Raw genomic sequence first — 12,568 nt, 5'->3', positions numbered from 1 at the left:
GAATAAAACTTCTAAAGTACTGTGTAGTATTGAGCCTCATGATGGAGAAGGCCCGACTATTAGAATTATTATTACCACTATCATCATTCCAGTAAAGCACAGGACTATGTTCAGCAGTGGAATCCCAAATGTATCCAGTTTACTAAAAATTCACTAAAGCTTGTTTTATGTATTTTAGGTTTTATCTTCATACTGCAACACGAATCATCCTTGACTAGTTTAATTTCTGCAGTTGAATGTTAACCGCTGCAATTGCTATAATTTTTCCAGCCACGTTTTTAACGAGATCCTTTTAAATAAATTTCGCACAGAGGAAGAAGAAACTGACCCTCCCGTGGTGGTGCGTCATCATAGCGTGGGTCCTCTGCGCCATCAGCATACTTGTGGCCGTGTTCTTCCTCTGGGCTTACGGCATCCAGTTTGGCAATGAGAAAGCCACCAAGTGGCTGACTGCTCTCATCTCTTCCATCTTTTCTTCAGTTCTACTGACTCAGCCCATCAAGGTAAGCTGCGGGTGACGGCTTTGGATTAAACACCTACACTTAAGGGGTGGTTCACACAGGACGTTTTCTACCGCACATTCAATTGTTCAATGTTAATGGAATAGTTCACCTGTAACCGTAGCGTATTGTGGCAGTTTATAATACAGTACATCGCTGTAGAGAGATTTCCCTCGCCAACAGTATGTCTATCATGTAAAACTGGGTGTAACCAATGCCCTCTTTGCCACTGTTTGTGCCAATTCAAGTCTGCAATTCAACAGCCGAAAGCAAGCTATTTCTTCCATGCCCAATCTGATTCTGGATGCCACAAAAAACATAAATAAATTTATAATTACAGTAGATACATTACTGCTCGATGGCCGCCATGGTCAAAATGTTTCGTGTGAATAACTACAGCATCAAACGAGGAGCAGCCGTTGTAGTTAAATATGCCCTGCGTGAACCTACCCTGAATGAAACTAACTGAAATTCATCTGTATTAGCATGAGTGAAATGGCTCTGAATAAGAGGTGTGTTACTATACTGTAAAACTACTCAAAAGTCAAGCTACAGCATAGGTAATTAGCAACACAAATAACAGAGAAATGTCATAATTGTAGCAGTATGCAATGCTTAGCCACAGATAAATGTTGTATATCTATGAGCTGGTGACAGGATTAGAATACCATTTCTTTAACTGCTTGTTTATCATAGATCTACCTAACTGCGATGCTGCTCTCGTACATCTGCAAGAAACCTCTCAACGAGCACGAGGATTACGACGACGACGAAGAGGACTTCGATGTCGACAGTGACGAGGCGTACCTTCACGGACCTCCCACTGGACATAGTAAGGGCCCATTGAATGTTTTATGAATCTATCATAAGAAATACAAGTCCAATTGACATCATAAAATGACTGTGCAACTGTTCACTGAATTTGCACAGAGTTCTCTGGAAAAAGGATGAGTTTATTGGACTTTGTAGAAGTTCACTATATATTGTAAAGGAGTATACTGGTTAGAGGTAAGGCCTCTGAAAGCAGTCCTCTAGAAATTGCAAAAGGGTGCACTATATAAAGCATAAGCCCTTCGCAAATTACAGTAACACAATAAATAAGGTAAGATCCCTTAAGATATTGTGACAGAACACTCAAGATGAAGTTCCCAGGATATAGTAAGAGCTCAAGCCTCAGTCTTATTCTACTGAGCAAAATAAAAGTCCACAAGAGATCAGAGAGCTATAAGAGTGCATTTGAAATCGTAAAATGAGTATGTAAAGTAAGGATTCAATTGGAAAAAAATATTGTAAAAAGAAAGCATTAGCTCCAAAAGATGTCTGGATCTTACTAGATATGAAAAAAGTTCACTGGAAAAATTAAGAATCGGTAACTATTCCACTGGGGGACACAAAGAGTTCAGAGACTCCAAGGTTGTAAAGTAAATGTCCAATTTAATAGCTAAATTAAAACCCACTAAACCTAATAGAAGTACCATGTACTTATGCTACAGTCAAATAATTGAACTTTGCAAGTTTCAGTGAGTCAAGCAAAAGTCTAGGAGATATTTTGTACATGAACTTTGTAAAGTGAAAGTAGGCTAAATGTAGCAACAATTTATTGGACAAGTTTAAGTTCAGTTATAACAGAGTACACTATTCATAGTAATGAGTCCGATAGGGACACTGTTCATAGTAATGAGTCCAATAGGTACACTGTTCATAGAAACGAGTCCAATCGGTACACTGTTCACAGTCAGTTTAATTTGCCAAAGTTACAGCCCACATTAGAAAGAGTAATTTAAATATTTGAATTACCTATCACTGATTAGAAATTTCCATGATTTACTCAATATACTGGAGTTACCTAATCCTTATCATTTGACCATAATACAATAAACAAATGTTAACATTGTCTAATTGGAAAATTAATTTGCTTGGTATAATACAAAGGTACAGTGTATTAAAAAAGCATTATATCTATTTAGTAAATATCACAGATTTTTTTAAAGTACAGTAACTTGTATTTTTCCTAAATATTCAAACCTGATTCCTTTAATAGAAGTATAATTGCAGCTGGGGCTTGTAGGGTAGATGAGGCTGGAGGTATAACTTGAATGACTCGGGTTTCTATAGTTTGTAAAAATGCAAAGTACCTTAAAAATTTAGGAGTTTTTCCTTTATACAAACCCTTGTCCTTTAATCGGAGACTTATCTTTAGGTGGGAGGAAATCCCTTGAACCAAAATGGCTGGTTTAAGATCCCAGGATGCCAAACCACTCAAACCTTCATAGGAGTAAGAGTGTTGACTCAAATCCACTTCCTGTGACCGGAATTTCAGGTGATATGCTAAATTTCTTTCATTAGACAGCCATGGAGGAGCCTATATCCCTCAGGGATATGATGTCTTCAGTGTAAAACTAAAATAAAGTTACAGGTTTACATTAACCCTTTTACCCCAGGCTCTTTGGAAATTTCCAACCCTTAACCCCCAGGGGGTTATTTTTTTTCCCAGCACATTTTGCAGTATATTTTTTTTAAATTGCTCTAACAGCCTTAATTTTTGTCATAGAAAGGTCAGGTTGGTTTCATTCTCTTGGAAAATGCCTGAATTTTCTCAAAAAATTATCAAAAATATGAAAAAAAAAAAATTTTATAGCATTTTTTTGCAAGGACGTACCAGTATGTCCATGGGGGTAAAGGGGTGGGTTTTGTGAAACGTACCAGTGCATCCTTTGGGGGTAAAAGGGTTAATATCGATCCTTCCCCTCGTCAGGATCAAGGAAAACACTTTTTTCCTAACCTAAAATAGAATAGTTACTCGGTGTAGTAGCTTATCTGCATTAAGGAACAATCCAGCAACATGGTAGTTTGATTGGTGCAACCCAAGGAAGGACATTCTTACGATCATCCCAGACTCCTATCATAACAACCATCTTAGATGAGATGCTTCCTGTCCTGTGCGAGAGCAAGGTACGCTTATCGAGTCGCATGCGAGTGCATTCCTGTAAATAGTGCACTGTGAGGATTATCTAGTATCTCTAGACACCAGCCTTCAGAATTTGGTCCACCGACAGGTTCTTCCTAAAGGCTAATGTCGCTCCAACTCCCATGACCTCGTGAGCACGAGCCTGTGTCGGCTCCTCCAGCTCACTTGCTGCCTGGATTTCTGTTCTATTTACCGTCTTGTGAAGCCAGAAAGAGACGGTGTTTTTAGAGATCTTTTTGAGCATAGCAGAGTTGAAGAGGTTCTGTAGTTGTGGTCTGAAAGTTGAGTAAACGTATGTGGATTGTCAATTGCTTCCTTGAGGAGATGAAGAAGATTCAAACTTAGGATCATTTACATATGGATTTTAGGTCTCCACTACAAACTTAGGAAAGAGAAATTTTCTCCATCCCTCCGAATGCTTAGTCAGAGACGATAAAATGTTATTTTTATTAGTAAAATAAATTTTTGAATATACTTACCCGATAATCATGTAGCTGTCAACTCCGTTGCCCGACAGAATTCTATGGAGGGATACGCCAGCTATCACAATACTAGAAGGGGGTGTACTTACCAGCGCCACCTGTGGCCAGGTACTATAGTACTTCTTGTTGACACCTCCTCAATTTTTCCTCGGTCCACTGGTTCTCTATGGGGAGGAAGGGAGGGTCGATTAAATCATGATTATCGGGTAAGTATATTCAAAAATTTATTTTACTAATAAAAATAACATTTTTCAATATTAAACTTACCCGATAATCATGTAGCTGATTCACACCCAGGGGGGTGGGTGAAAAACCAGTGTACAAGACTAAAGGATAGCTAAGTATCCCGTATTTCATATAATCAGTTATCCACAATAACAATGAAATAATAAGTACCTGGTAAGGAAGTCGACTTGAACCGTTACTCTGCCTTTAATAAGATCGTCTTCCTTACTGAGCGCAGCGTTCCTCTTGGGAGGCTGAATCAACTCAAAGGTGCTAAAGTATACAGGGCTGCAACCCATACTAAAGGACCTCATCACAACCTTTAACCTCGGCGCTTCTCAAGAAAGAATTGACCACCCGCCAAATCAACAAGGATGTGGAAGGCTTCTTAGCCGACCGTACAACCCATAAAAAGTATTCAAGAGAAAGGTTAAAAGGTTATGGGATTATGGGAATGTAGTGGCTGAGCCCTCGCCTACTACTGCATTCGTTGCTACGAATGGTCCCAGGGTGTAGCAGTACTCGTAAAGAGACTGGACATCTTTGAGATAGAATGATGCGAACACTGACTTGCTTCTCCAATAGGTTGCATCCATAACACTCTGCAGAGAATGGCTCTGTTTGAAGGCCACTGAAGTAGCCACAGCTCCCACTTCATGTGTCCTTACCTTCAGCAAAGCAAGGTCTTCTTCCTTCAGATGAGAATGTGTTTCTCTAATCAGAAGCCTGAATAGTAAGAAACTGAGTTCTTAGAACTTGGAAAAGAAGGTTTCTTGATAGCACACTATAAGGCTTCTGATTGTCCTTGTAAAGGTTAAGACCTTTTTAGATAGTACCTAAGAGCTCTAACTGGGCAAAGTACTCTCTTCAGATCATTCCCCACCAAGTTGGACAGGCTTGGGATCTCGAACGACTTAGGCCAAGGACGTGAAGGAAGCTCGTTTAGCAAAAACCGAGCTGCAAGGAACATGTAGCCGTTTCAGATGTGAAAACAATGATCCTGCTGAAGGCGTGGATCTCACTTACTCTTTTAGCTGTTGTCAAGCACACGAGGAAAAGAGTTTTTAATGTGAGGTCCTAAAAAGAGGCTGATTGGAGAGGTTCAAATCTTGATGACATAAGGAACCTTAGGACCACGTCTAGATTCCAGCCTGGAGTGGACAACCGACGTTCCTTTGAGGTCTCAAAAGACCTAGGGAGGTCCTGTAGATCTTTGTTGGTGGAAAGATCCAAGCCTCTGTGGCGGAAAACCGCTGCCAACATACTTCTGTAACCCTTGATCGTAGGAGCTGAAAGGGATCTTACTTTCCTTAGATATAACAGGAAGTCAGCAATCTGGGTTACAGTGGTACTGGTTGAGGAAACTGCATTGGTCTTGTACCAGCTACGGAAGACTTCCCCTTGAGACTGATAGATTCTGAGAGTGGATGTTCTCCTTGCTTTGGCAATCGCTCTGGCTGCCTCCTTCGAAAAGCCCCTAGCTCTTGAGAGTCTTTCGAAAGTCTGAAGGCAGTCAGACGAAGAGAGTGGAGGATTGGGTGTACCTTCTTTACGTGAGGTAGACTTAGAAGGTTCACTCCTAGAGGAAGAGTCCTGGGAATGTCGACCAGCCATTGCAGTACCTCTAAGAACCATTCTCTCGCGGGCCAGAGCGGAGCCAACCAACGTCAGCCGTGTCCCTTTGTGAGAGGAGAACTTCTGAAGTACCCTGTTGACAATCTTGAACGGCGGGAATGCATACAGGTCGAGATGGAACCAATCCAGCAGAAAAGCATCCACGTGAACTGCTGCTGGGTCTGGAATCGGAGAACAATACAACAGGAGTCTCTAGGTTATCGAGGTAGTGAACAGATCTATGGTTGGCTGACCCCACAGGGCCCAAAGTCTGCTGCAAACATTCTTGAGAAGGGTCCACTCTGTGGGGATGACCTGACCCTTCCGTCTGAGGTGATCTGCCATGACATTCATACCGCCCTGAATGAACCTCGTTACCAGTTAGCTTTTGATCTTTAGACCAGATGAGAAGGTCCCTTGCGATCTAGAACAACTTCCACGAAAGAGTCCCTCCCTGCTTGAAGATGTAAGCCAGGGCTGTGGTGTTGTCAGAGTCCACCTCCACCACTTTGTTAAGCTGGAGGGACTTGAAGTTTATCAAGGCCAGAATAACCGCCAACAACTCCTTGCAATTGATGTGAAGTGTCCTTTGCTCCTGATTCCATGTTCCCGAGCATTCTTGTCCGTCCAAAGTCGCACCCCAGCCCGTGTCTGATGCGTCCGAGAGGAGACGGCGGTCGTGTTTCTGAACAGCCAAAGGTAGACTTCCTTGAGAAGAAAGCTGTTCTTACACCACGCGAGAGAAGACCTCCTCTCTTCGGAAACAGGAACTGAGACCGTCTCTAGCGTCATGTCCTTTATCCAGTGAGCAGCTAGATGATACTGAAGGGGGGGAGGTGGAGTCTCCCTAACACGATGAACAGGGCCAGCGATGAAAGTGTCCCTGTTAGACTCATCCACTACCTGACTGAGCATCGGTTCCTTCTCAGCATGCTCTGGATGCATTCTAGGGCTTGGAAGATCCTTGGGGCCGACGGAAAAGTCCGAAAAGCTCGACTCTGAAGATCCATACCCAAGGAGACAATGGTCTGGGATGGAACGAGCTGAGACTCCTCAAAATTGACCAGGAGGCCCAGTTCCTTGGTCAGATCCATAGTCCATTTGAAAATCTCCAGACAGCGACGACTTGTGGGAGCTCTTAAAAGCCAGTCGTCTGACGGAGCCGGACACAAGATCATGGTACTGCTGCACAGTCTGTGAACTGTCAATCATGGGCAAGCGAGGAAGTACAGTGACAACCCGAATCTGTCTAGACTGTCTGGGTCGTACAGACAACTCCTTATCGGGTTGCTGAGGTTGCCGCACTGCGTCACAACAAGTCACTTCTGTTGGTTGTTGAACGTCTTCCCCGTGACACATTGACTCCGTAAACAAAAAATCCTCTAACAAGGACTAAGCTTGGACTGCATGTCTTGCAACACAGCTCAAGGTCTATGGGAGCAGGTGTGGTAACAGACGGGATTAGCGACTGAAGTGGAACCATTACCTTCCCTGGAAGCATGTTATGCTTAAATAAAAGTCCATAGGAGGCTATGCAGCTAAAGGCTCCCTCCAAATGACAGAGTCCTCAAGGGAATATCAGAAGGAGGGAGAAAAGAACTTTCTCATCTACAGGGACCATATCCTAGAAAAGCTAAGTTCTCTCAGTGAGGGTTCACTGGTGCAAAAGCAGCAGACTAGAAGGCAACGTTATGAAACTGCTTGACAGTCTAGTGAGTTGGCAACAACCAAAGATGTGTGACTGAGAAGCATGCGGTAAGGTATGCAGAGCATGTTGTATGCAGAGTATGCTGTATGCAGAGCATGCTGTATGTAGAGCATGTTGTATGCAGAGCATGCTGAATGCAGAGCATGCTGTATGCAGAGCATGTTGTATGCAGAGCATGCTGAATGCAGAGCATGCTGTATGCAGAACATGTTGTATGCAGAGCATGCTGTATGCAGAGCATGCTGTATGTAGAGCATGTTGTATGCAGAGCATGCTGAATGCAGAGCATGCTGTATGCAGAGCATGTAGTATGCAGAGCATGCTGTAAGCAGAGCATGCTGTATGTAGAGCATGCTGTAAGGTAGGCAGAGCGTGTGCATGGCGTTTAACATTTCTCAGAAATTCCATGACCAGTGCTAGAGTGCTTTATGCATGCTTGCATGGGGTTTTAATATCAACATAATATTTACCTTACATTCATAACTCATGATTCATATTTTTGCCATATTTTGCGATATTGTTAAAAATATATTGCAAGGAATACAAATATATTTTTATAAGTAATACAAATAACCTCCATTATCATAAGGTTTGAAAATGGAGGTAAGGTATGCTGAACAGCAGAGTCAGAACGAGCTGGAACAACAATAGTTGTGGTTTCCTCTTCAAGACTCTGTTGAGGGAACACCTGAGGCTCAGTCTGCAAAGGCTGATCAAAGGAAGTAGCAGAAGGTAGGCGCATGGGTGGAGGAGGCTGACTCCTAGCATGAGTGGTTGAACCCAAGGGTTGCGCTTGCTGAGCGGTGGGCGGAAGCGGAGTAGCAAGTTCCTGTTCCTGTGGTGTGAGCGGAGCGCGATGAGGTAGAGGCTGCGCAGAACAAGGTAAATGTCTCGCAAGCTGAGGCTCCTGAGGCGCAAGGCTAAGGTGTAGTGGTGCTTGCCTTGTGGAGGGTTGAGCTCGCTGCAGCGAGAGCTGAGGAGACTGACTCATGGACGGGAGAGGTTGTTGTACCTCAACCGAGAGTTGCATCCCTGGTGGAGCAGCAAGTGGAGGCGGAGGAAGAGAGGTATAATCCTCCTGATCCCATTGTAAAGGTTGCCTTAAGGAAGGCGGAGGCTAAACACCACTGGGAACAGCAAACTCAGAACGTGGCTCAACATCGTACGCCTGGCAGGTGGTACTGCGATCAGGCGGAGCGAGCGCAGGCGGAGCGAGCGCAGGCGGAGGGAGTGTAGGCGGAGGCGCAACACTCTCAGCCCGACACTCACGCATCAAGACCGAAAGTTGTGACTGCATGGACTGCAGTAGAGTCAACTTGGGGTCGGCAGACACTAAGGTCTGCTGAGGTAAAGCCTTAACAGCAGAGATCTGTTGCGGCAGAACCTTACTCCTCTTAGGCGGAGTGCATTCAACAGATGACTGAGGAGAGTCAGAGCTAACCCAATGACTGCATCCGGGTTGTTGAACTCTAACTTCGTACGTCTGGCATAGGTCTGGACTTTACGTTTAAGAGGTCTTGAGACCTGAGACCAGCGTTTTCTCCCCTAAATTTCTTCTGCAGACGAGCAAAATAAGGGCTCAATCGTCTGCGGGTGGGAGTGACGGTCTCGGTAAGACACGCCCACAACCACCGAGGATACTTCTGTGCGCCGATCAAGGCCTGCTGAACCCTTTTGTCCTTCGACATTGCTTCTCCCCTGGGCTTGGGAGCTTGCAAGAGGTCCCGGACTGGGAGGACGACTGGCGCGCACAGAAGTACCCTCACACACAACACTGACACACTTTGCGCTAATCACTTATCACTTTGATTTTCTGTTTGCACTTATTTCACTGAAATCGAAACTTTAAGTGGTTTGTACCTGAAACACGCAATTCTATCCTTTCTCAAAAGTTAGTAATTGCGAAAACAGAATTACAATGTAACAGAAAAATCTAATGAAAGATAGATAATTCAGTGGCTGGAAAGAGACTAAACACTAGATCACTCTAGAAACGTTTACCTTCTTCCCCTAAAGAGACTAGGGAGAAGAGCAAAAACGATAACAACGTTACTCGCTTGAATGAAACGTTTATCCTCCTCTTTCTCCCTCCGTCTCTATCTCTCTCTCTCTCTCTCTCTCTTGACTTAGAATCTGAGAGAAGAGCCCAATCATATATATCGTTAAAACATATTATTGTTAAAGGAAAAAACTGAAATATTTCCCAAAATGAAAAGTTCCTTTATTAGGATTAAAACCATTAAGTTAAGAAAGAATGAACAAAACGCTAAACACGGTTACTCTTACTGCAACGTGAAACCGTGAAAATTCTTTCTCTATCGTAACGATAGAGCGCAAGTTGAACGTTCTGAACGTCAACAACTGCAGAGACAAAACAAAACGTTAGTTCAACTTTGAAAACAGTACTAGACTATCAAAGAAATTCTTTCAAAGACATTAAAATAGCATAATATGTTAACAGGTAAAACCGAAATGACGGGCTCAATGTTAATTAACTTCGGTACCAAGAAAAGACCGCCTACTATTAGGAAGGTCGAATATAAACAAATATAAAAATTAATTTTAATAAGTTTATAATAAAAGGAAGTTAATCGAAGAGGCCTATAAGAGGCGGAGAGATATAAAATAAATCTATAACTTTTGTTAAGCAAAATTAAGAAAGAGAGTCTATACTCTCTTAGACACCAACACTTCCGTCTAAGGGAAGGGTCGGCCATTTAAAGGTGAAAGAGAGTTCATACTCTCTTCGTCACCATAATTAATCAAATTAATTCCAAAAGCTAACTAAGCTAATATAGAAGTTTCCAGTAAAGCGACAGCCGAAATCAAAGAGAAATACTTCACCAAAGTCGTGAAAATACTCCAAGAACATAAGCGTATCCCAGAACGTCTTGCCGGAAGCACGACAGAGGAAAAATTGAGGAGGTGTCAACAAGAAGTACTATAGTACCTGGCCACAGGTGGCGCTGGTAAGTACACCCCCTTCTAGTATTGTGATAGCTGGCGTATCCCTCCATAGAATTCTGTCGGGCAACGGAGTTGACAGCTACATGATTATCGGGTAAGTTTAATATTGAAAACTATGCAGCTCTACTCTTAATTGAAGCCAGGGCCAATAAGAATCTTTGGAGTTAAGTCTTTGTCAGATGCCTGCCTTAAAGGTTCTGAGGGGGCCCTCTTCATGTTCCACACTGGAGGCTTAGAGTACTAAAAAGACACGACTTCCCAAAAGCTCTTCACGAGCATTGATAATTCCCATGAAGAGGAAAGGTTTACACCCTTCAAGCTAAATACTTGACTCAAGGCTGAACGATGGCTAAAGATTCTCTTCTACCCTTACCAAGAGGAAATTAGCACTGATCACTTACAGGAGGATGGTTATTCGCAGTCATGATCCTTACAAAATAGACACAAAGAATGAAAAACCACAGACATCTTGGTCTTGAAGATCCAGCATCGACGGCTGTCTAATCCTAGGCAAGACTGCACACCTACTCGTGGTTTCTTCATGCAACAGCACACACAAAACCAAATAAATCTGAAAACAAAAGAATATTAAAAGCCCAAGTTTGGAACAGCGAGCGTGCGTCCATACGGCTGGCAGCCGAAGTCCAAGTGGCTACTCACCAGTAATTACTGACACCTCGTTACAGGTTTTAACAGCCAAGCTTCGTATTAAACGACAAGGGTTTATATCAGTGTAGGAGCAAACAGTACTCCATAAGTCATGGCATGATTTAGTTAGTTCATTTTATTTATTGAACCCTAAATTAGATTTAAATTACAGCAGACTATATAAGAAATATAATATGAGAATAATTACTCATGTAGTTTCCTCTGTACTTTACTAAAAATAGTTTTAACCGTACCTAAAAGAATTTGTGCTTTAGTGGAGGGTGGAAATTATAGCAAAATAGATTTAAGAGAGGGACACCCAAATGGGAAAACATATGTTCTAAGTTTTGCATAATAACTAATCTTGGAAAGTTATGACTTTACTTTGTAATATTACACACTCACTCTCTCATTAGGTTTTAAAAGTATCCATCAAGACCTGGTTCTCTTTAATACAAATTAAATTGAAAAATAAAGCAGATGACATCAGTATTTAGACACCACTTTTGCAATATTAGATGAATCGCCTTACCTTTCTCACCCATATCAAGGCTCACGCCGTAGGGCGCAGATCCAGGTTGGCCCCGGAATGAGCCCGGAGGAACTGGAGGCCGCAAGGGTGCGCAGGGAGAAGGAAGTGGCCATGCAATCTCTCATCTTCGAGATCGGAGTATACTCCATCTTTCTAACCATCATCCTCTCCGTGGGATACGGCTCCAGGGACCCAAACATCTTCCTCATGAGGCAGAACGTCGTCAACACCTTCGTCGAGAGCCAAGTCGGAGGCAGCCAATGTCCCACTTTTTCCAAGGTGAGGACCTGAAATAATACCTGTAAAGGAAAGGAATCATTGCTGGATTTTCTTTCAGATATATGTGTCAAAATAGTTGAGCGGGCTTTTCAAGACAGCAAAGCTCTTTCTGCTACAAGCAATACCTAAAATAACCTGTTTTGTTTGCATGTTCTATTGCTTAATTTTGTATGCATCAAGGAATTACTAAAAACAATGTGAATACTAAAATGTAGTTTCAAGTTTATTTTACTATAAAAATTGCCTAAAATATCCTGCTTTGTTTGCATGTCCTTGTGCTTAATTTTTTTCTTCTCTACATCAAAGAATTACTAAAAACAATTGTGAGTGCTTGAAGATTTTCTTGTAATTGTATTACCGTTAAATTGATAAAACTAAGTCTGCATTTGACGTTTCTCTTATTTCTATTTTCCCTTTTATTAATAAAAAATTTCCATTATTATTTTTGCTTTTTACTGTAGATAGATTTCAATATAATGTATACACCTTTTGGTAAGATATAATCCTTACCACCCTAATCCAACAAGTATTGCCTTTATAAGACGATTTTGCTAAATTTGAGACCATTTTGAAAAAGAAAAATTACTATACTGTACATGAAAGGATACAACAGTTCTCCCAACAAATAGTATGCATTTATTAAAG

General features: G+C 42.1%; 1 protein-coding gene across 1 annotated transcript in view; it reads left to right on the top strand.

The window, feature by feature from the left end:
- Nucleotides 1–12,568, top strand: part of LOC137636888 (uncharacterized) — a 102,352-nt gene that overhangs the window by 78,860 nt on the left and 10,924 nt on the right. Inside the window, exons 45-47 of the mRNA XM_068369244.1 lie at nt 312–503; nt 1,197–1,332; nt 11,664–11,923. Of these exons, the coding sequence (XP_068225345.1) occupies nt 312–503; nt 1,197–1,332; nt 11,664–11,923 (588 nt within the window). The remainder of the gene's footprint in view (nt 1–311; nt 504–1,196; nt 1,333–11,663; nt 11,924–12,568) is intronic.

This window comes from Palaemon carinicauda, unplaced genomic scaffold (assembly GCF_036898095.1).
Source record: "Palaemon carinicauda isolate YSFRI2023 unplaced genomic scaffold, ASM3689809v2 scaffold428, whole genome shotgun sequence".
Classification (NCBI taxonomy): Eukaryota; Metazoa; Arthropoda; class Malacostraca; order Decapoda; family Palaemonidae; genus Palaemon; species Palaemon carinicauda.
This window is presented reverse-complemented; position numbering and strand designations above follow the sequence as displayed.